Source organism: Halichoeres trimaculatus, unplaced genomic scaffold (assembly GCF_033239565.1).
Source record: "Halichoeres trimaculatus isolate MK-OKI-2021-1 unplaced genomic scaffold, fHalTri1.1 fHalTri1_scaffold_14, whole genome shotgun sequence".
Taxonomy (NCBI): domain Eukaryota; kingdom Metazoa; phylum Chordata; class Actinopteri; order Labriformes; family Labridae; genus Halichoeres; species Halichoeres trimaculatus.
In genome coordinates this window covers 4,940,175-4,964,397 of record NW_027437192.1, presented here as the reverse complement: position 1 = coordinate 4,964,397, position 24,223 = coordinate 4,940,175, and the positions used below count along the sequence as shown (strand labels likewise).

The window sequence follows — 24,223 nt, the reverse complement described above, 5'->3', positions numbered from 1 at the left end:
TCATTTCATATGATTTGATGTCAAAAATGCTGCTATTACAGACTCACCTTATAAAACTCCACTATCACTTTTTGGCACTGCAAGATCATGAAAAGGATGTCCTGATTCTCTTTAACAAAACATTTTAAATTGAAGGAGTCTATCATAATACTCAATGCTACAAGTCCAGATCAACGTGGCCCTTTCTAGGAACTCCATGAGATACTTTGAGACTAAAGGTGTTTTTCGAGAACACAACAAGAGTTTTCAACTTTTGTGAAGTTTTCTAAAATGTTTCATTAGTCCTTTATGTAGAAGTTACTAAACAAAGTTCCTTATTGGATAAAGAGTTAGACTTCCACCTGTGTGATTTAAACTCTAAGCGTGAACTAACACAAAGCTGCAGGTTGATGCACTGAAGCTGGAGGCTTGGTGTCAGCCTCAGCTCCACCCCTCTCTGCTTGTTTTTTAATAAATCCTGTTGGAGTGAAAACTGACGTACGCCTGTATGGCCTCAGTGACGGAGCCGATCTGGTTGACTTTGAGCAGCAGACAGTTGCAGGCTCGCTCCTCTGCAGCTTTCTCTATCCTCTTTGGGTTCGTCACCGTCAGGTCGTCGCCCACCACCTGGATCCCCACCTGAGCCGTCAGACGGGACCAGGCCTCCCAGTCGTCCTGGTCAAACGGGTCCTCGATGGAAACCACTGGAACAGAGAGGGGACAGATTAGATGTCATATTTCTCTCTGGGTGAAGACGACAACACAACAAACTCATCCTCCACCTGGGTAGTTGTTGACGAAGCCCTGGTAGATGTCGGCCAGCTCCTCTCCAGAGATGTGTCGCGATGGGTCTGGAGGAGATTTGAAGTCCAGGTCGTACTTTCCGTCACGGTAAAACTCTGAGGCAGCCACGTCCATCCCTACCACCACTTTCTCTGTGAAACCAGCTTTCTCTATGGCCGTCTGCAGGAGATCCAGAGCTGAGGACGTAAAGAGACGGCAGGGGGATGTGAGGTAAGATGGTACAATCTGTTATAAGATACAACTCATTTATTTGGCTTTTTAGGCAAAAAACAAGATCTTTTAACTCGTTTATTTATTGGTGTTTGTTTGGGTCTCACACAGCAGCAGAAATTTACAAAAACTGAAAAATTTATTCCACTTAAAAAGGTAAATTTATGTTTTTATTGAGTGTTCAGAGACTGGTTTTATAACCCAATGAAAGTTTTTTTTATATTTTTATTTTTTGAAAATTAGTTTTACATCCAAGATTTCTCAATAAAGATTTAAGGCTTTTAAGTTTTAAGCAAATGAAACCTTGATTAAAATGGGAAGAATGTTCAAAGTAAAGGCCTTAAATTCTTAATTCTGTTGAAATTAGAGCACTCTGAGGTTGGACATTAAAAATAAAGACACCCACCTTCACTGTTCTCCAGGATATTTGGGGCAAACCCTCCCTCGTCTCCCACGTTGGTGGCGTCTTGTCCGTATTTCTCCTGGATCACTCCCTTCAGTGTGTGATAGAGCTCTGCTCCTATCCTCAATGCCTCCCTGAGACACAGAGCAGAGGACGGGGTCGACATCAGAGAGCAGGATGCAGAAACACAGCAAACATTGAAGTTAGGCGTTAGGGAAGGTGCCAAAAACCAAGAGAAAAATGAATTCTTACTTGAAAGATTCAGCTCCAACAGGGAGAACCATGAACTCCTGCATGGCCAGTTTGTTTCCTGCATGAGATCCTCCATTGATCACATTAAAGGCCTGAAGAGGAGAGGATAAAGATAAGACAATTTTACACAGCTGTACAGATGTAAATTGAAAAAAAAAATACAAATCTAGTGTCTGAAACCTGAAACAGCAGTTTATAAAAGGCCAGTTTTTGCATTTTCAAAGAAATGAAATATTGATGTAATCCCTGAGAGGAAAAGGTGCTGCAGTAGTAAATCAACAAAGAGGGAATCATCAGAAGTGGACGTAACCACGGCAATGTCAACAAGCGGTACTTAGTTGAAAATTTACTGCCTTTTTAAACCTTTCAGAAACCACTGAAAGACAGAAACGACCACTTTCCTACCAGGAGATAGCTTCACAATGTTTCTGTCCTGGATGGACAGATGGAAAAACCTAGCCAGTGCAACAAAAGTGCAGTTTTTTTGGGAATGTAGAATAATCTTGCCAACTAATCACAATCAATTGCTGCAACAGTATACTTCAACCTTCAACAAGATTCTGTAGTAGTGCTGAAAGTTCACTTAGAGCTGGGTCTGAGACCTTCAGACTCATTCTACCCCTGAGGACTAAGAGGAGAAGGCTCAGATTAAGGGTCTAAGTGTTCCCTGAACAGATGAGTCTTCAGACATCTCTTAAAGTAGAAAGGGACTCTGTGGATCGTATAGAGTTAGGTAATTCATTCCACCGTTTGGGAACAACAGAGGAGAAGAGTCTGGCTAGAGATTTGGAGCCACGCTGGGATGGGAGCACCAGGCGTCTTTCACAAGCAGAGCGTAGAGGGGGAGAAGGAGTGTAGACCTGGATGAGGGACCCCAGATCAGTAGGAGCTGCTGTTGTCGATGTTTTGTAAGCCAGAAGAAGAGCTTTGAATTTGATTGGAGCTGCCACTGGAAGCCAGTGAAGAGAGATTAACAGCGGGGTGACACGTGCTGTTTTGGGCTGGTTAAAGACCAGATGTGCTGCTGCATTCTGGGTAATCTACAGAGGTTTACTGAAGAGTTCTGATATTTTCCAGCAGTTTATCTGTATTTGTTGTTTTTGTTGTTGTTGTTGTTGTTGTTGTGATAAACATGTGGTGCTGTGTGTTTGTGACTTACAGGAACAGGCAGCACCAGCTCTGTGTTTCCCGCTAGGTCAGCTATGTGGCGGTACAGGGGGACGTCTTTCTCTGTTGCACCGGCCTTACAGATGGCGAGAGATACTCCAAGGATGGCGTTGGCTCCAAACTGAGCTGTTTGATGGGAAAGAAGGAAAAATGCTGCTAATTAGCTTATCTTTCATCACCCAATTGTAACATGTCAATCTCCTTTTTCTGGATGTTTATGCATTTATCATCCCCGTCATAACTCCGATGGCCACTAGAGGTCCTCGCCTCAATTGAAACATAAGCTAGCCATTCTGAAAAATGAAAAACTTTGCTTTTAAAATATCTCTTCCTCATTTTCGTGATGTTTTTCTTTACTTTTCAGAAGAAGTTGTTTTCCTGTCCCTTCTGAAGCTGTGCAATAAGCAAACAAACTCCTTTGGGTCTGAGGATCATATATCAGGTTGCATCTGTACATAATAAAGTTTCTCTGAGACAACAAACAAATAAAATCTTTTTATGGCACAGACAGCTGCAGTTTCTCTTTGCCAGATGAAATTGATTTCTCCCAGCGCCATTACTTCCCCTGCTGTTTACACGACAGCCTGAAAGATTATTTGGCACAACTGGAGATCCTAATAAACGAATGGTTCATTTGTTTATGGAGGATATGTGGTTGTGCCGTTCCTGCCAAAGTTAGAAATCTAATTGCTCCGTCTCGTTCCTGTCTTTATTTATGCCCCCTACTGCAGCTTTGTGATGAATGCGCCTTTGGCCGAAACATTTTTTTCAGTGACTGTCTGTTTCGACTCTAATGACGCGACGTTTGTCATCCGTTCTTTGACTCACATTTGTTTTCTGTGCCATCCATCTCAATCATCATGTTGTCCAACTGCTCCTGCTCCACCACGCTAATGCCCTGTAGACAGACAGAGAGAAACACACTGTGGTTAACATTTCATTTTCAAATTAACACAAGGTTTTTTGCCCCATACACTGCAAAATTTGAATCTTATCAGGTGTTTTTGTCTTATTTTAAGTAAAAATGGTCTTATTATACTCAATATGAGCCACACCCAACTTCTCAGTCCAGAAAATGTCTTGTTTTATGTTATTTAAAGACAAAATTGAGGTCTGAATTGTTAGTAACAAGTAAAAAAAAAAGGCCAACTAGAATAATGCTTTAATACACTAAAGTTTTCCTATGTTCCAGATTTTTTCTAAACTTGTTATAAGCAATTCAGGCCTCATTTTTGTCTTTTAATAACTTGAAATAAGACATTTTCTGGACTGGTCAGGTGAATTTAGCTCATATTGAGTCAAAAAAAGACATTTTCTACTGAAATAAAACAAAAAAACTTTATGAGATTTTAGTTTTTTGCAGTGTAGGTCTGTTCAGGTACACATGAATTCAGCTTCAAAGTAATTTTGAGAATGAGAGAAAGAAATCCAGTCATAAAATGCAGTAATTTTATAAAACTACCATGGGATCACTTTCATTTTGACTCATCAAACATGTTCTGATGTCAAAGACGTTTTCCAAATGTTTAAAGTTTTATTAGCAAAAACAAACAAAAGAAAAACCCCAAAACAGACACATCTCTTGATTCACTATATCTGTACTCACACACACCCACACAAACACTATAACACTAACACAACTTTCCCCTGATGTATCTGATGGCTGAACAGACTCATCTTACTCTGTGGGTTTATTCTATTTATAGAGATGAGAGAGTCGTCTGCGTATCTATTGAGTGTGTCTCTTGTTTTGCCGGCTGTTATGGTAAATTATATTAAGTTTCAACTGGATATTTTCAGCTACAGTTAAAAAAGGCAACAATAACTGATTCAATCAGTTGGAGAGAGGAGAAACATCCAACAGTGTCCTTGACAGTGAAAGTTTTGATTTGGTCAAATGAATAGAAGCTAAAATTGACTAAAACACAAAGGACAATTGCTTTTAAACGCTTTGTGAGTTAATGGTACGAAATCTTAAGTAAATTTGCTCATCAAGGTAAGGGGAAAGGGAAACACTGTTTCACTGTGTATGAGAACAGTTAAAAGTACAGTCATTTTGGCTGTGAGTGCGATGGAGGCCATTTCCCAGATGGTCCCCTACAAGCCAAACTCTGTATCCTTGGTAAATATCAGAAAAAAATTTGTTGTCAGTTTCAAACAAACTGGATTAATTGATTTCGGACTTTGTCATCTTGCATGTATAGTTAGAGGGAATAGAGAATTTTTTAAAGGATAAGTAAGTTGAAATAACTTGAGGTCTTTTAAGTTGCCATTGCTGTTGATTATTATTATTATTATTACTATTATTATTATAAAAATTATTATTATTATTATTTTACTTCTCTAATTCTTATTTTGTTTTATTTCTTTTTTTGTAATTATTTTCTTCCTGTCTCTATATGTTTTTATTATCTTTATCGATTATCATATCTTTTCTTTTAAGTTGCCATTGCTGTTGATTGTTATTATTATTATTTTTTCTTTAATGATTGTTTTATTTTATTTTATTTTTGTCATTATTTTTCCCTTTCTAAATTTGTTTTAATTATAATCTTTTTTAATTATCTTTTTGAAAGATAAAAAAGTTGTAAAACTGTGAGGTCTTTTAAGTTACCATTGCTGTTGATAATAATAATAATAATAATAATAATAATAATAATAATAATAATAATAATAATAATAATAATTATTATTATTATTATTATTATTAATTATTATTATTGATAATAATAATAAATAAATAAATAAATAAATGAAATAAAATAAATATAAAATAAATATAATTATAATAATAATAATAATAATAATAATAATAATAATAATAATAATAATAATAATAATAATATTTATTATTATTGTTATTATTATTATTATTATTATTATTATTATTATTATTATTATTATTATTATTATTATTATATTTATTTTATTTCATTTATTTATTTTTGGGTCATAATGTTCTTCCTGTCTATATGTTTTTATTATTATCTTGTGCTAATCCGTTATTTTCATTGCTGGGGTCTATGTAATTTGTGTTTTTTATTATTTATTTATTATTACATGTTAAGATTTAATCAAATGTTATTTTAAAAAAATATGCTCATCAAGTTTAATATTTCTTTCTGAATCTTTATAAGCAGCCCCTAAAGAAAGCCACATACTCAGTATGTGATGACACGGTGTGCATGGAGTCTCATCACAACCGAGGCGTTTAGTTAAGAAGGTTTCTATGACCAAGGATAACTTTATACCTGACATTCTCTACCTCCCCAAAAGTATGAATATACAATAAATATACAAATGTGCTGTATGAACATACTTACGGAGGCTATGAGGGCGGGACCCAGGGTATCATTGATGTGACCGACTGCCTTTAAAACACCTGGAAGGAAGAGGGAATACAGAGCAGAGAGACTGAGGAAAAGCTGGAACTGAATTTTGAGAAAAAGTGGAAAATCTGAAAAACTGAAAGAGGGGAGTTAAACTTTCAGCAGTTAAAGAGACTGATGTTTTATCATACCTGATTAGCACCAAAAATAAACAGGGAGTAAGTTATTAACAGACTGGAAACTAAACATAGCTGCAGAAGGTTAACATCAAATATGGGGAGAATTCTGGTTGATAGAAACAAAGGAGTAGAGCTGCTGAATCAATGGGAGAAGGTGATCGTTTTCATGACACGTTTCTGAAGAGAGAAGCTGCAGTTGAGACCGCTTTTAAAGATACTGGCCCAGATTAGAGGCCCAGTTTGGAGAAGATTGGTTCTGGGATTGAGCAGAATTTCTCTGTACCTTTTCCCTTATAGCGGCTCTTGTCTCCATCCCTCAGCTCCAGAGCCTCGTAGATCCCTGTGGACGCTCCACTGGGCACCGCAGCCCTGAACAGACCTGCAGTCAGACAGAGACAGAAAGAGAAAGAAATAAGTTTATCATGTTCAAAATAAACAGAGGAGGAGAGAAACTCATTTCAAGCAGACATTTTTCCACCTCCTTGTGCATAAGCCATAAAGATAGTGATCTATTTGCACTGCCGGATTATTAAATCAATAAAAATGGCTCTATTTCTCCTCTTTAGTGCTTCAATGAAATAAGCAACTATAACACTGACTGCCAATATTTCCTAGTGTGTTATTTACACCCACGCTCGTCAGCAACAACCTCATTCATTTCCTGTTTATGAGCGAGGATCAATGGGTCGAATCAGACGACAGAGGGTGAAATCACCACAGACGATGAAGTGGATTTGGGCAAGATGTCAAGACGCAGCAAAGCCAGACAGGGCGTGAAGTGTTTGCAAACACAAAAAGCAAGTTAAGGGTGAAGAAGGAGGAGACATTTAGACATTTTACTGGTGAGAATTACAAGATTTGGTAATTCAAGTATTTTTCCATCATGTCAGCCCAAAAGGAGCCTCCAACTGTGACTTTTGCTTCATCTGGACAGTTTATGTTTACAGTAAAGATGCTGCTGTGCTGAGAAGCTTTCTCAACGCTCTAAAACACATTTCTGACATGATGAATCCAGACATCTCCCCGGTGAGCGCTGCATGACTCTTTTCTCAAATATCTTTCAGACAGGCTCGTGTGCAGTCACCTTTCTCCGTGTGAAGGTCCACTTCCACTGTCGGGTTTCCCCGGGAGTCCAAGATCTCCCTGGCAACGATGCTGACGATCGACATCCTGAGAGACACAGACGAGAAGAGAGTGGGAGAGGACGTGATTGTTTTTAACGTGACAGTGTGTTTATTTCCTGCATGAAATATGGTTGAGTTTGGCTGTAGAGTGACTTCAGAAAGAAGGAGAAGGAAAGACAGAGAAAGATTCAGATCTCAAGGATGAAAAGATCTTTTTTTCATCACGCAACACAAACACACACAGTGAGAGAGCAGCCTGTCAGGGGAAACCAGAGAAAAGAATCACTTTGAAAATCAAAGCTCTCCACACACACTCATAGACACACACACTGTATTTTCTTTGGTGTTTCTCAAAGCAAGCAGCAGCGAGAGTCTTCGGTAGCAAAGTAAATTATGCATCACTTCTCCATCACGCCCTCACGCTGCAAAAAGCAAAGTTGTGATTTCATCCTCTGGTTGGACATTTTGACGTCTCCCTGCCTTTCCACCTGCTTATGTGGAATGACAAGATGAGGCGCCGATTGTAAATTTGCACAAACTACAAATAACAACATTTCTCCACATTAGGGATGCACGAAACACACTCACTCATTAGCTGCTGGCCATTTTCAGAGCATCTTTAATGATCTTTCAAGACCCAAAAATATTGTTTTCAATAACTATGTAAACACCAAAACTACCTAAGAGGAGTGGACTCTCTTCTTTTATGACTTTCTTCCTGTTTTTGTTCCAAAAAACAGACAAAACATACAGTTTTTTGATCGCGTTCATCTCGGGCGCTACAGCTTTTGATCCTCTCCATGGTCATTTTTTGTCACGATGGCGCCGCTCTTTCTCTCTGAACTACCTCGACACATCCTCAGTTGGAGCGTGAGCTGCCTGAACTTTTCTGACTTGCAGTGTCTCGCTATGTCTCTGTCATCTCACATCTTCTCGTCATATCCATGCTGAGCTCTTGTCCAAAGAGCACACCGCTCTCACCCACAGTAGTTTACGAGCAGGATTTTGATTGATAAGCTCCACCAGACCCTGCCTCCCCCTGCTGAAAAACAATATTCACTTCTATAGATGCAGTAAAAGTTTTCACATCGTCAATGGCAGCAAACACGGACATTTCAATGTTGGCCATTTGAAACACATCACCTGTGTCAAGATTTTTTTTAAAAACATTATTAATACCAGTAAATCGGTTATCGGCCATAACAACAATATTAATATAAGACATCAGTTTTGGCACAATTTTTCTTAAATCGGAGCATCCCTACTCCACATTTGAAAAATGCTCTAAAACATCACTTTTTAGGCAGATTTAGAGAAAAAATTGTAAAATATATTTGTCACATAATATATATAAATTTTGAATGTTTTATCTATAGCTGATTTTATTGATTTTAATCTTATTCTTGTTTTATTTTATTTTTTTAGTGTTGTTTGATTTTATTGACTACTTTTACTGTTTTTATTGTCTTTATTATTGTTTTTATTGTTTTTTATTATGTTGCACTTTTGCTCACAAATGCAAAGTGCATTATACATAAAATCAATAATAATAATAATAATAATAATAATAATAATAATAATAATAATAATAATTATTATTATTATTATTATTATTATTATTATTATTATTATTATTTTCACTAATTGTTACATGCTGTATCTAAATGTTAAATGTTATATATAAATGTTATATGAATGTTGTGGTTTTAGTTTACATTATTAATATTAAGTTAAGAGTTCTAAATATCAGAAAATTTCAAAATATTTTGTAAATATTTATTCAAGATTTTAAAATCTTTAGCAAAGATTTTTAAATATATAGCCAAAATTTCTAAAACTTGAGGTACAATTTCCAAATATTTAGCTACAATTGACACAAATGTCCCTTGGTCAAAGCTAAATATTTAGAAATCTAAGAGAAATATTATACTCTTAGCTGAAAATTGAGAAAGCTTAGCTTGATATTCAGAATGTAAACTTAATGTTTAGAAACATTGCTAAATGTTTAAAATTCATCTATAAAATTTACATATAACATTTAATATTTTAATGAAACATTCAACATTTTTATATAATATTGGACAAATATATTTCACAAACATTTCTTTAAATCTGCATATAAAAAAGTGATGTTTTAGAGTTAAATCTGGGGAAATGTTGTTATTTGTGGTGTGAGTAACTTTACAATTGGCAATCCATATGCCAAACTCTGAAGTGTTGTGAGCACACCTCTATTTTTCATGAGTGTACATGAAAAGCTAAGGCAGGGAGAGCATCAGCAAAGAGTCCTGGGATACAGAACAGAGCGAGCAACAGTACATGTCTGTGTCTGTTTAAAATATTCAACACATCAAAACGAGCAGTGGAGCACATGCTCACTCCTTTAACTCAACAACCTGTTTGAAAAAAGGAAAAAGAAAACAAGAGGACAGATCTGCTCCTCATGTCTTCTTTTTTTCCACTGCTGTTTGCTGATTCTCTCCCAGGGGGGAACAGCATGGAAAATCCTTCAGCTCTAATGCAGGAAAGAGGCATCTCTAGGAGCCATTCTCCACTTTGAAAAACAGCTCGACCACAGGAGCGTTCGACTAAGTAGGTTAGAGTGTAACACTGATCCTGCAGGCAGAGGCTGGAGCATTGCTTCTACGCTCTTACCTCAAACATTAAACAAGTGTCGGCAAGTTCACATGAATCTGTTTTTGTTTCTGACTTTTCATTGTATGAATGAAAAATAAGCTTCTTTTTGTTAATTTGTTTTGATTCTTAATTATGACATTTTTCTCACAAATGCTTCACCCATAGCTTTTCAGAGTGGAAATGAGGCCTAAATGTGGCCAGTCAAAAGCAAAGAGGCAAAGCTACACCACCTGCTCTCTTGTTTAACAAATCAGCTGTGCTTTAATTATTCAGATTAATGTGTAACTTTTAATTAATTCAGTAGATTATGCACCAAAAATGGGCTAAATACACAAAATCATTTTGTGCAAAGCTGTTTAGCCCTGGTGTGAAAACAGCGGTTAAAACATGGGATCTAATGGAGCTTCCTCTGCTTTTGAGACAGCCTCTAGTGGAAATGCAAGGAACTAGGTTTTTTTTTTTTTTTTTTTGTATTTTTGCTTCATTTTGTGACACTGCTGCTCTGGTATGAGGCCCAAACATGGCAGAAATCCTGACTTTTTCTAATTTTAAGCTCATCAACAAACTAAGCGTAGAGGCAGAGTTTAACAGCTGTCTGGAAAATACCTGTCAGTCAAAAAAGTCCTGCACAAGTCATGCTCATTTATGTTAAAGTATTAGCTCTTACAAGATCAAAACCGTCACAGTATTAAAAATTTCCCCTCTTTCCACTTTTGCATGGGGCTTAAAGGTCCCATATTATGCAAAAATCACTTTATTAAGTCTTTTAGTAAAATTTGTGGGTCTTTGGCTTTCCTCCCAGCCCACAAAATGTGATATTTAATGACCAAACCTGTACTAAGTAGTGCTTGTGAATTTAAAATCCTGACCTTAAATGAGCTGTTTGGATTTTGGGGATTTGCCGACGTCAGCGATTCCCTTTTTTGACCAATCAGGAGCAAGTCTGACCTGATTGGTCCACCGAAGCAGGTATCCCCGAACCCCCTCCCTTAATGCTGCTGTACTTGATTTATTGGCTTTTTGGACCAAAACATGTTACTACCATGAAGACATCAATGATCCATATTAAACTGCAGAAAAGGAGCAGGATATGGGACCTTTAACGGGGATTCTTTGGCTTTTGAAGCCAGCCTCTAGTGGACACTAGTGGAACTGCTGCTTTTTGCTCTCAGCTATTTGATACTGGAGGTTAAAAGTTTATAGTAACTTATATGATTGCTCAGAGGAGGTTTTATGAACTACCCAACCGTATTTCTGTCCTAATTTACATACCTATGAATTTGGACACTGTGGCAGCAAGACGTATGTAAGTATTTTCACAGAAACGTCTATTTGTTGTAGCTGATTCAGTCTCATTTGGACCAAGTTGCATCAGGAAATCAGCTTCTGTTACAACAATAACCACACATTCCCACGCAAACTAATGCAGATTTTAAGTCATGTCACATGACTATAGGAGCCACATTGATGTAAGGGTGAGCAGAGTATCCACACCCAGAGCACGATTCTTCATATGTGGGTCATACTTTAAATTGTGATGGATTTTTCTTCTCCTCTTCTGTGGAGATTGATCAAAACTGTTTCCTCTGGACCTTCTCATTAACATCACACAGCCCATAAACTGCGCATCCAATCATCAGACTCAGTGATGTGTACCAAAGAGAGATGCTCAGACATAATCAGGGCAGATTTAATCAAAATCAGATTTTGAGATCTAAATTAAAGCCCAGTTGATCCACATCAAAACAAACGTCACGACTGTCTGTTCTCCTGTTTCATGCTGTCTTTAAAGGACTCGTTAACTTCAACCTGCTCCGAGTCCAGATGCAAATAATCTGTTTGAAGAAATTTCTGCAACATCATGACATCATGCACAAACAGACACCTACGCTCCTCATCATCAGTGGCTCCTCATCATCACTTCTCTACCGTCAGTGCTTGATCCATTCTGTGGGTGTTTCTCTTCATTATCATTCTGAACACACGGCACTGCAACGCTATGTCAAAAAAAGCCTTTCATGTCGTCCTCTCTGTACTGTTTGAAGACTTCATTGATCTGTGAGGAGCTAAATATGACTCTGGAAGCTTCCTCTGTTCTGAGTCTGTATCCACAGAGAGAAAGAGGAAGATTTACAGCAGACGGTGTGCCAGCTCTTTACTCCTCTTTAGTGAACATTCATCAGTCCAAAACTTTACTTGACTCGGAACCAAAGTCAAATCTTTAATAGGTTACAACGATTTAGAGCGTCCTCCAGACGGAGATTTTGAGATATCAGCAAGAAATGCAAGTAAGAGTCATTACATTATTAATATCTCAGTGCCAGTAAGCCAGCGTGCTCATTAGTGGGTTTATACTGACGTCAGTTTTTTGAAACGATGCCACTTTCCTCCTCATCAGGGAAGCAGAAGGTGAGAGCTGCGACACGGAGAGGGAGATATATAAAAAGAAAACAGACTGAAAAGAGGACACCCAGAACTTTAAGAGTAGGAACTTTAGCGCTGATAGCCTGGGAAGGGAAAATGCAATTCTTCAAGATTCTGTGTGGGGGCAGCGGCAACAGAAACAAAGATTTTTTTTCTCCTTAACTCATTATCTTTAAAGTTATTAAACTTACAAGTTTTGGCAATATAAAGACATGGTTCATTTGAGCAATAAAGCCTTTGCACACCAACAGGGACGTGAATAAACGGCATGAAACTGCAAAATTTGGAGGTGTCATATTCAATCTTGTCTTTGTAATCATCGTCTTTGTAGTTTTTCATGTCTTTTGTCATAAAGAACCGGGAGCTGAGACACAAAGACAATCAATGTTGGATGTTTTGGTATGTGACTTGTCAACAACAAGCATTTTGATTGGTCGGATGTGTACTCGTGAAAGAGTGTTGCTGGTGTGAAAGCTTGCATTGAACAACAGTAGGTTCAAAAAAAGCGTCTGGTTTGCAAAAGGGCTATAGGCGGGCAACTTGTAGTGGTCTGCCAAGAGGCTAAAGTCCTGCCTCTTTACCTCATCCTAACTTGAACACAGTTTAGGTTTTCCATCATGGCCCCTATTGACGACAAAGTCGGGTTTAGAAAAATGAAGCCTATGCTAAAAGTGCTAAAAGTTGCTGTTCATGGAGAATCCGCTTGACACTAGCTGCAGAAAGACTGGAAGTCACATACACACCCAGCTGAAAAAAAAAACAAAACAAAAAATCAGGCTTTTATGGCATTAGAAACATATTTACAGCCTGGTTCAAAAAACAGCTGGGGTCTGAAATGCTGATTTAACTACCGGCACACACTGTACGGTGTAGGGATAGACCAATATGGATTTTTCTGGGCCCATACTAATACCGATTATTTGTAGCCAAGGAGGCCGATAACTGATATTCGAAGCCGATATTAATTTGCAGTCAAAGTGAAATATTGGTGTCAAAATTTTTGTACGATACAAACTCCAACACTTAACTTCATTCAAAAACCTTTAAGCATGAGTTTATTAAACAGCACTAAGGCTTAGCAGCATGTTTTATAACATGAATGAAAACTTAAAAAATAAATTGCTCAAGTTTTCTACAGTAAATAAAGTTTTCCAAAATTTCAGTGTAACTGCACTAACTGTAATTACTGCACTGCTGATTGGCTGTTACCCAAGCCATGGCTCTGCTTGTAACCAATCAGGTGGTACTGTGGGTGGGACAGTGCTGGGGACTGAGTAGTGACTGAAGATAGCGGAGCCACAACAACACAGTTTTAGATTTGTTTCTTATAAGCTTTCGGATTAGAAAAAAGGCGAATGCCAATATGCTTCAAAACGCCAAATATCGGCCCCGATAATAGGCTCGGCTGATAATCGGTCTCTCCCTGGTGCGGTGGGTGATTTTTTTCTAACTCTGCAGAGTAGAAGATATCAGGATTGTCTGATTGTCCAACCAGAGACACAGCTTAGCTCATGTGACTGACAGGCATCCTATAGCTGTTAGAGAGGAAGCTCAAAGCCGGCATCATATCCAATGTGGCTTTATTTTATACATTCTATGCGTTACCTGTCTGTGTGACATCACAGACAATGTATCTATTGATCATACAGTCTGTGCAGAAGACCTGTACTGGATCAGCACCACCAGATGAGGAGAGCTCCCCGTTTCTGTCTAACACATGCTGTGGTCGAGGGGAAAATCCTGATCTAAACAGGACCAAATAAAACCTTTGGTCAGCTCACACAGTCACATCTGATCTCTGAAAACGCTTCTTCGTCTTATCAAACTTCATTAATTACCCGCTAAATAGGGATAGTTCCCTGTCCAGTGTGGATTTTGTCACTTTTTTAACACCCTTCATTTCTCTTTTAGCTCCGCCATTATCGCCAAAACCAGCAGAGGTCGCTGTCACTAGAGTAAACTTCCATATTCTATCTTTATCCATCTTTAACAGTGGTATACTGTTTATTTTTCTAATGTTTTGATTTCTTTTTCTTTGGTATTTCTTCCTGTCTGTCTGTGTTTACAACAATAAGACTCAAAAAAGTCATATCCATCTTTAAGAGAATCAAAACCAGACCCTAAATCTGCTGTTTTCTGAGGTCTTTTTTTGGTTGTGGCGCTTTTGTTTGTTCTTCTGTTGTCTTATTTCCTCTTTAATTTCCCTCTGGTGTTTCTCTGACTCGCAGCCTGAATTCAAAACGTTCTGTTTATGTAGAAAAACTCCCCCAAGACATCCAACGCTCCACATTTTCTTTCCTCTGCTCTGCTCCCTGTCGCTGTTCCCTTCCTCCTCAAGGAGATAAATTCCCACCTGAGCTGCTTTTAACCTCCTTCAAAATCTCATTATTCCTCCTCTGACTCCTTCACTCAGCGCTTCTCTATCGTACATGCCCCTTCTGAGTGACTCAGGGACGACACAGCAGCTCTGAACCATGTTCCCCTCTCTGTTGGTCGATTACCACGTCCACGACCTACGAATTTGTGCTTACTCAGTCCTCGCTCCTGCTGTAAGTCGAAAAGGGATAAAAGCGTCAGCAAAAAGTGTAAACTGTATAAACGGTGCTCAGCATAAGGAAGAGGATTTAAGGTGGCTGAGTTGCTGCCTGCATACAGAAACCTCCACACACACTCTCTCACACACACACGCAGAGAGAACGAAGCGTGGCTGATTTCTCTTCTGGCCTGTATAAATTTTACGGGTGTTTTTTTTTCTCTCCATCGTTTTTCTGGCTCTTCTGAAGCCCCACCCTGGAGTGCTGCAGCTCTCTGAAGTGTTCCTCCTGAGGTTAGAGCAGCAGTGCTCAGAACGCCTGCACACTGTTTCAGATCTAAAATTCTGCAGCCTCTGCTTTCTCCTCGTCCTGAAAACATCCTTCAGGCAGGCGTCTTTACAGAGAACATGAGCACGCTCATTAGTATTCATGCCGTGATACATTTTCTGTCAGTATAGCTCAGTGTCTTTGCAACCAGGACTTTAAGTATCTGTAAATGCTTCATGAAGTTCCACTTTAAACCAGCGGCTGTAGCCATGAAGAGCTGAACTGAGCCTAACTTTGTTACAGTTAGGTGGAGGCTAAGAGGCAGGACTCTGGTCTCTCAGCAGACATCTACAGGGTCAGACAAGTCAGCCATGTTCTTATGGGCAAAACTTACAAGATTACTTACTTAATAACAAAGTGCATTCCCTGTACAGTTCATGCTGATAGAGAAGGGCTTCATATTTTTAAACCAGGGGTTGCTGCTTGTTACAAGTCTAACTACAGCCCAGTCGAGCCGTGAAGAAGTGCTAACACCAGGAATATGTGAAGTGCAGCTCAGTTTCGTTGCATTCTGACAGCGTGCTCTCTCATCCCTAAACTCACACTGGTTGGTTGGTAAGTCGAGCACTTTGCAAGACTGCCAGAGAGTGTGAGTGGAGTCACAGACCGAGGACTTCCCTAGATTCCTACTCCATTACTGATTCTCCCCTGGCTCATGTTGGGATTGGTTGCTTAGCGCCGTCCTGTTGGTTGTGGCTGCCTGTTGTACGTTGCTTTAGACAAAAGCATCAGCTAAATGAAACTGTATTGCTGTTGCAGCAGCTCTCACTTCTTTGTCCGTTTCTTGTAATTTTTTTCGTCTCTTTTACATCATCTTTGTATTTGGAGTGGATCATTACTTTGTATGGCTCATGGACACCAAAATAGTTTTGTCTTCAGTGATATTTTTATTATTTTTTCTCCTGTTTTTGTCTGCAGATCCTACATGTAGCCATGGCTGCATTGTTTACATGTGTAATCAGCTGTTAGCAGCCTGAAGCATGTCAATGCTAACTGGTGCAAGGCCAGATGTTTCCCCACAAGGTGAGGAGAAGGAGGTGAGGTGTGAGCTAAGAAGTGACGACATGGACCTGTCCTTCCATCCATCGTTATTGGGAACGTAAGATCTATCTCCAATAAGATGGACAAGCTAGCTATGCTAACCCAGCAACAGAGGGAACACCAGAAGGCAGAGTAGCATCATGCTATTCACAGACATGGCTAACAGAGCTAACACCAGACACCAACGCCACATTGGAAGAGCTTCACCTGCTGTGAGCAGACAGGATCCAGGAGACAGAGACTGAACAGACTGCTGAAGAAGCTCAGTCCTGGACCCTGTTTTCTCATGGAAGTTTTTGAACTTTCTATACGCTTTCTTACTTTTGTTTTCTTGTTTGCCGCTGTGACTCCTGAATTTCTCCTCAGGGATAAATAAAGTATTTTCTATTCTATTCTAAAACCTCATAGCTGTTGACCCCTGGTCTGACTCCGCCCATTATCCCCATTTGTTGTTGTAGTCAAGCTAAATATGAGGTGGCTCCAGTGAGGTGGCTCCAGTGTGAAATGACACATTGACTTGAATAGAAACCAACCTGAGCCGTAAAAACTGCAGTCCATCAAGCATGAGGTCACAAAGACTTGGGACCTAGACCCCAAAATCAATCGTTTTGAGTCATGGTAAGCAACAATTAAAGCCTCATGAGCTCCCAACAGAAAATCTGGCATGTTTTTTTCTTACATCAGCAAAGTTGACCAAGATTGTCAAGATTGTTTACAGTCTGACCTCGTCACTGAGGGATGTTTGTTTATTTTCTCCAGGTGGGGTTGTATGAGGTGAGCTTGGCGCCTGTGTTGGAAAATCAGCTGGAGAACTGGCCGGCAATCAGCGGCTGCAGTCAGGTGTGTAATTTATCAAATTAAAGACCCAAACACTGATGTTGGTGTTTATTGAACACGTCACTCAGATTTGGCTCTTTCAGATTCTCCAATCACTCCGAAAGACACCAGCAGAGTGTGTTTTCTCATCCAAAAACACGCTCCTCTGCTCTAATCCAACAAAACTTCAATGACTCTAACTCCTAACTCTCATCTCCATCCCTCCTTCTCTCCTCTTCCTTTCTTCTTCCCTCTCCGTCTGAGTCTCTATCCTCTCTGCTGCCTGTGCTGTGCCGGTTGCTGAGAGTTACGTAAGCTCTACAGCAGCAGCAGCAGCAGCAGCAGAGAGGGAGGACACCCATGAATGTACCACACCTACTAGAGACTGCAGTGCTCAGCAGAAAATACACCAGCACAGGAGGAAAAAAAGAAACACGTGAGAGGGTGAAGGAAGGAGAGATGAAGGCACGCACAGACAGAGGACAGAACAGAGAGGACAACATAAACATTATGGTTTTATCACCAGGAGATGGAGCTCAGAGACGGAGGGAGAGAAGAAAGAGGGAGGACAAAGAGAAGTGTTTAAAATAATGATTTAAAGAGGCAGGACAATGTAAATCCTGATGTATGAAGCTCCTGTTGCTCTGAAACAAGCTTTTCAAAGTCAAAGAAATTCACCTGGTTATAGTCTTTCTGCAGCATGGAGGTATCAATATGAGGTCATGTAAAGCTGCAACAAAAGACGTTTTGAGATGTACGGAATGAAGACAAAGACGCTGCATGTTGGGGCTCTTTAAACAGCTTGAAGATTTCTAATTAAATCTGCAAATTTACATGTTTCTTTTAAAAAGGGAGTGGAGGGAGTGGGTCGTTGTGCGTACTTGAGGGCAAAATGGAAATAAAACATTTGCACAAAAACATTTTAAATTGTCTGTTTCTGCAAAACTGTCTGTTATTGCATTACCAAAGGAAAAAAATGAACACCAGTCTTCACTATCTTAGATCTTTTTTAGTATTTCAAGCAGTTTTTTCATCAGGTATTGATCAAGATGCCCACAATGACATCAGATGATTATAAACATGTTGGGAGCAGAAAGCGTTTCGAGGATTTCATCTGGGAGCTAACGTTCCTTTTTGCTCCGAAAGTAAACTTGTTGTCAAAGTGCAAGTCCCGAGCTGATTGGAAACACATTTCACTTTTCAACCACTCTACTTTGAAATAACGTATAATGTTATAAAATGGTGACAAAGTACTGGCGGTCCTCGAGGTACGAACAAGTTTTGCATCGTAACCCGAAATTCTGCCCTAAATCCCCCCTAAATCTCTAAATAACTATCCAAATACATGTAGTATACTTCATATTCATGGGAAAATAGATCCTGCTTTCCTTTTTGTGTCCATGATGCAAAAAAGGTGAGGATACTGAGAAAATTTCGGAGCACAAACACAATCCCTACAATGAAGTGACTCGAGACAAAGTGGACGATACTGATGACCACGTCGCACTGCGTAGCTGTGTATTCATACGCGTCAAAAACTAGTACGCATCCTAGGAGCTTACGAACAGAGCAGCGCAACTTCGAAAGCTTCTCTTTTTTCTTACGTACATATATTTAATGGCGTCGTAAAGTCGAAACCATCTAAGTTGAGGACCTCCTGCAGAGCCACAGAACACAAAAGCTCTATAAAAGTTTGGTTTTAATAATAATATGATTAATTGTCTTCACAAAGTTCATTATTGTTGTAATATACTTGATCCTGATTGGTCAAAACCTCACAGCAACAGGGATATATCAAATATACTTGATATTTTGCAGATTGTTGCATGTGAGATGCATAAAATGACTATATGGCGACTATTGAGTGCAAATTGTCATGCCAATGTTTTGAGACCTCAGTGCATGAGGTTACTTGGTTCCCGACTTAATGTCGTTTCGACTTGGCGACCAATAAAATAAGTACGTAAGAAAATAGAGAACGTTTTGAAGTTGCGCCACTTTGTTTGTTAGCTCCTACGACGTGTACAAGTTTTGATGCATATGAATACACAGCTACACAGTGCTACGTGGTCATCAGCATCGTCTTGAGTCGCGTCACAGTGTAGATTGTGTTTGTGTTTGTTTTCTCATGAGTATGTAGTATAAAACATGTATTTGGATAGTTATTTAGAGATTTTGGAAAAAAAAAAAGACTTACAGGGAATTTCGGGTTACGAAGCGTCCTAGGAAAGAAACTCGTTTGTAACTTGAGGACCGCCTGTATGTAATTCTCTTTCAGGTTTTACTTCCTTCTCTTTCTGTTGGTGCTCCTGTCACGGCAAGCAGCGCACTCTCCCACCCAGGACACTCTCCTGTAGCTACATCAGGAAAGGAGGAAAAAGAGGTGCTTGCACTTCTCGTCAGTCGTGGGGTTAGGGTTAGTAAATGCAAATTTTAAAAATCCAACTGAAGGGTCTGCTCTAATCATTATACTGGTGTAATTTTGTGTATTGAATTTAAAGTTCATATAGTGATTGAGAGGAAAATCAAAATATTGTGTACCGGCAGTGCAGTCCTAACGACAGTTAGTGGGCACAGATTTGAGAGCAGCCTGATGAGAAATTGGACCCCAACCTTCTCTGATAGAGACCAATGTCCTGTCCTGTCCTGCAATCCAGACAACTGCAGCAGAGAAAATCTTTTTGGCCTTAGCAGAAATATTAATTTCTGTTTTACTGATCTGAAACTTCTTCTCTGTAAAAATAAATCACTGTAAAGTCACTTTCAAATCATGAGTTTGTGTCATCTTGTGGATTTGTGGCAGCTAAATAATATTATATTTCCACCATTCAGTTAGTTTAGCTTGAGATGCTGACAAATTGTTGAGCCCTTACATTTGAATTTCCCTGTTCTTACTCCGAACTATCTGAATGTGTTGAGGAAGATAGAAGAGAGACTGAAGACTGTTGGAGAGACACATGTTGACGGGCAAAGAAATCACGGAAAACAGAGATGGAGACGAGGAACGCGTGGCGAGATACTGGCTTCAAAGAGAAAGAGAGAAGGAGCAGCAAAGATAAATAATTAAATGACCCTGTTTGACTGCAAAGAGGAGGGACGGACGGACGGAGACAGAGGAGGAGGAGGAGCAGAAGGGTCATCATCACACATATGGTGCTCACTCACACACACACTGACAGTCACATACACACACCAAAGAAATAAAGACACATTTCTGATCTGTCTCACACAAATTTGATGAAACAAGAACTCAGCGATCAATGACTCAGTGGTCCTGCTGCCAAAACACACATGTGCACTGAATACTTTCAGGTTTCACCTACAGACACATGTTCCAACAGTAGTCATTAAAATTATAAAACACACACCCTGTGATAATAACTCAAGTATTGTTCACTCCATGATTATACACACTGTAAAAAAGATAGAAACACACCCTGTCACAAACATTTACACCTGCACACCAACACAAAAACACAAGAACATACGCACAAACACACCTCACACCCAAAATCATTAAGAGGAAAAAAAAAATACACATCAGGTGAAATAACACACTTACATGAGATGTCTTGACACACTCGGACAAATGTTTCTGCAGCCAAACAGGATCGACATACAACTGTCTGACTTCTGATACACACCTTCACAAAAAACACACATCTAATAAAAAAACAAGCCAAAACAAACAAAAAAAACCCCAAATAGATAAATGGATGCAACATCATTCTACACCCATAAAAACATCTCAACCCTCTACATAAGCTGTAACAGACATTTCAGCAAAAACACACCTGAATGCACCAAACACTGACAAACTCACATTTAAGACACAAAACATGACACAAAGACACAGATACACACATCATCTATGAATACACTTCATGAGCTCGACCACACATAGATACACACGTGCTAAAGAGGTCAGAACACTCATACAAATACACACCTGGAACCCTTTCAACCAGAAAATTAAACATCATCAACCTCACTTTTCATCTTGATTAAAAATCAGTTACTCTAATCATTCATGTTTTACTAATGAAAGCAGAAACAGGAGTCAGACATTGTGTTGAAGCTGCAGTGCTGCCACCTGCCACTAGTTGGGGCTGTAATGGCTTTCCCATGGTGCTGTATTGTTCTACCATAGATTTAAAAAAACGGTCATCATTTTGATCGGCTCTAAGTGAGGTTGCCACAAATACCTGCTTCCCCTGGTGGCTGGGTGCAGTGTAGGTTAAAATTAAAAAAATCCATCTCCCCAGCCAGTCCAAATGGGCTGTGGTCAAACCATAAACATTAATACACCTCGTAGAAATGTTTCTCATGTCTGATTGTTGTGGTGATTTGAAGATATCATTTGGCTGTCTTGTATTCAAGTCCTCTTTTTTCTTAAAGTTTCGTTTTCATTAGTTATAAGAGGTTAAACACAATGTTTTATGTCACATTTAACGATGTTTGACAGCTGCTGTTTTTGTGTATTTTTTTTCAGGGACTATAAAATGTATCAAGAGGTAGAGTCAAGAAGTGATTAGACTCTTGAAATAAATAAATAATTATTGTTTGTGTCACCCAGCTCCACTCAGATTCTCTCAGAATCCCTCATAGTCTCTACAGCGCAGACTCTGGCTGCACAACTGCTACCAATGGCTGCGCCTGTGACGAGGGAATTTTAGGTTCAAAACCGTACAATGGTTGATGGCGTAGCCACGCTGTCCATTCTATATACAGTCTTTGTGCTCTACTACCCGAATGTAATCAAGCACAGATCAAAGATGTCACCTCGAATTGCACAGTAAATGTTAAATGGACCAATACATATCACGCTTTTCTAGTCTCTCAGACCACTCACACTCACATTCGCACCCCTTTATACACCACTGACCAACAGTGGGAGCAGTGGGGTTCAGTGTCTGGCTTAAGGACACTTTGGCCTGTGACTGCAGAAGATGGAATCAAACCCCCAACTTTCAGATTGAGAGGTGACAACTCCACCACTGAGCCACAGCAGCTGCAGTGTGGTTTGTCAGGGCTTTGATCCTGTACATGTAACTGAATTGTGTGAAGGCTGTGTCCGGTTGAACTGACATGTAACCGCTTATCAAACTTACGTGTAACCAGCACAGGTGTGCAGATATTTACCTTCAAAGAAAACTAAAGGCTGGTGGTGTTAGCTCTGCGAGTGTTAGCCACAGTCTGCTAACTAATTTCCACATTTTTAGCTACAGATGCTGTGACTCAGTTTGGCTTGAGTCTGAGCGTTTTCTTATGTGGGTTAATCAGAATTATTTTAATATAAGAGGTAAAGACTCCAGACAATCCCGAATAACACAAATGTACACCTGACAGCTACTATTTAAGATTTCAGTTAAAAAAATGTAAGAAAATGCCATAAATGTTTCATAAAACTGATAAAAACACATAAAGACGTGATGTTTCTGCTGCCAGCTCACACATTATGACACAGAAAAACACAAAAACATACATAAAGACCCCACATTAGACAGATATTTTTGATAAAATCTCACAAAATATTTAGAATTAAACACTCTCTCTGTCACACACACACACTAACACACACACTAACACACACACGCTTGTATCAATCTGCTGCATTGGCTTAAACCCATATACATGTTAGTATTCATGCAGCCAAAGCCAAACACTTGAATCTGACAGCAATTTTACCAGGGAACAAGCAGCACAACCACACACACAATCCAGTGCATGAGCTCTAACACACACACATTCACACACACATACACACATATTTCACCAGCCAAAGCCAAAACACACACACACACACACACACACACACACACACACACACACACACACACACACACACACTGAGCTCTGTTTCAAATAATGAAAAAAATAACAAAATAACGTAGGAAGCAAATTCACACACAAACGATTCTGTGCCTGCATTATTAAAAAACATAACCCATCCTACACACACACACACACACACACACACACACACACACACACACACACACACACACACACACACACACACACACACACACACACACACACACACACACACATGCACACACACAGATTTGACAGCCATGAAGCAAAATCACACACCCACAGCAACACCTCATTCTGACACAGACACACACACGGACACACTTACACACACACACATATGCTTTCCTGCATCATTTTTACACATTAACACACACACACTCGTGACAGCCATTTCCAAAGGAATCACAGAAATCGAATCAAATAGAATCACACACATATTAACACCAAAATCTGAGGCATTTTTTTAACACACACACACATACACACACTCAGCATCATGCATCTCTGTGCAGCAACCAAACGATGAAGACGAGTTCAGAGAGGAAACAAAATAGCGGACGTAAAATCACAAACCAGCTCAAGTGGATGATGCCTTACCTGCCGCCTGCCTGTGTGTGTGTGTGTGTGTGTGTGTGTGATGTGCCTTTCAGGGCGACCGAGAAAATACTGGAGAGGCAGAGAGGAAGAGGAGGAGAGAGGGAGGGTTGGAGAGAGAGGAAAACAGGAGAGGAGGAGGAGGGGGGGGATGTGTGACAGAGAGGGGGGGAGGGGAGATGACTCAGAGAGAGGAAGAGGAGGAGAAGAGGAGGGTTAATTAAAAAGGAGGAGATGGACCGAGGGGCGGGATGAAGGGATAAGAACGGGGTGCAGAGGCTTGTCGTCCGACAGAGGAGGTAAAAATAGATGAAGGGAGGACCGCTCCTCTCCGTCTCCCTGTGTCTCCCTGTGACTCCTTCTGTCTGTGTGGTGCTGCAGTGGGGTTCAGTGGATGTATATACAGTTACATAATCATCCTCCAGCAGCACACCAGGCATCATGATGCTCTGTGTGTGTGTGTGAGCAGTTAAACACAGGCTGGAAACAATGCAGCAGCAGAATGCCTCTCATTGTAGAAAAGGAGCAGTGATGGATGTATTGTGATTTTCCAGGCTCCCTGTTTAACCCCATCAAAGCTGTT

General features: G+C 39.6%; 1 protein-coding gene across 1 annotated transcript in view; it reads right to left on the bottom strand.

Moving 5' to 3' along the window:
• Nucleotides 1–23,989, bottom strand: part of LOC141802809 (gamma-enolase) — a 31,345-nt gene extending 7,356 nt beyond the window's left edge. The window contains exons 1-10 of the mRNA XM_074686549.1: nt 23,644–23,989; nt 7,408–7,493; nt 6,607–6,702; nt 6,139–6,197; nt 3,644–3,713; nt 2,808–2,941; nt 1,649–1,740; nt 1,400–1,530; nt 762–959; nt 482–683 (exon numbers count right to left, since the gene is read on the bottom strand). Of these exons, the coding sequence (XP_074542650.1) occupies nt 482–683; nt 762–959; nt 1,400–1,530; nt 1,649–1,740; nt 2,808–2,941; nt 3,644–3,713; nt 6,139–6,197; nt 6,607–6,702; nt 7,408–7,492 (1,067 nt within the window). The 5' untranslated portion in view covers nt 7,493; nt 23,644–23,989. The remainder of the gene's footprint in view (nt 1–481; nt 684–761; nt 960–1,399; nt 1,531–1,648; nt 1,741–2,807; nt 2,942–3,643; nt 3,714–6,138; nt 6,198–6,606; nt 6,703–7,407; nt 7,494–23,643) is intronic.
• Nucleotides 23,990–24,223: the final 234 nt, after the last annotated feature.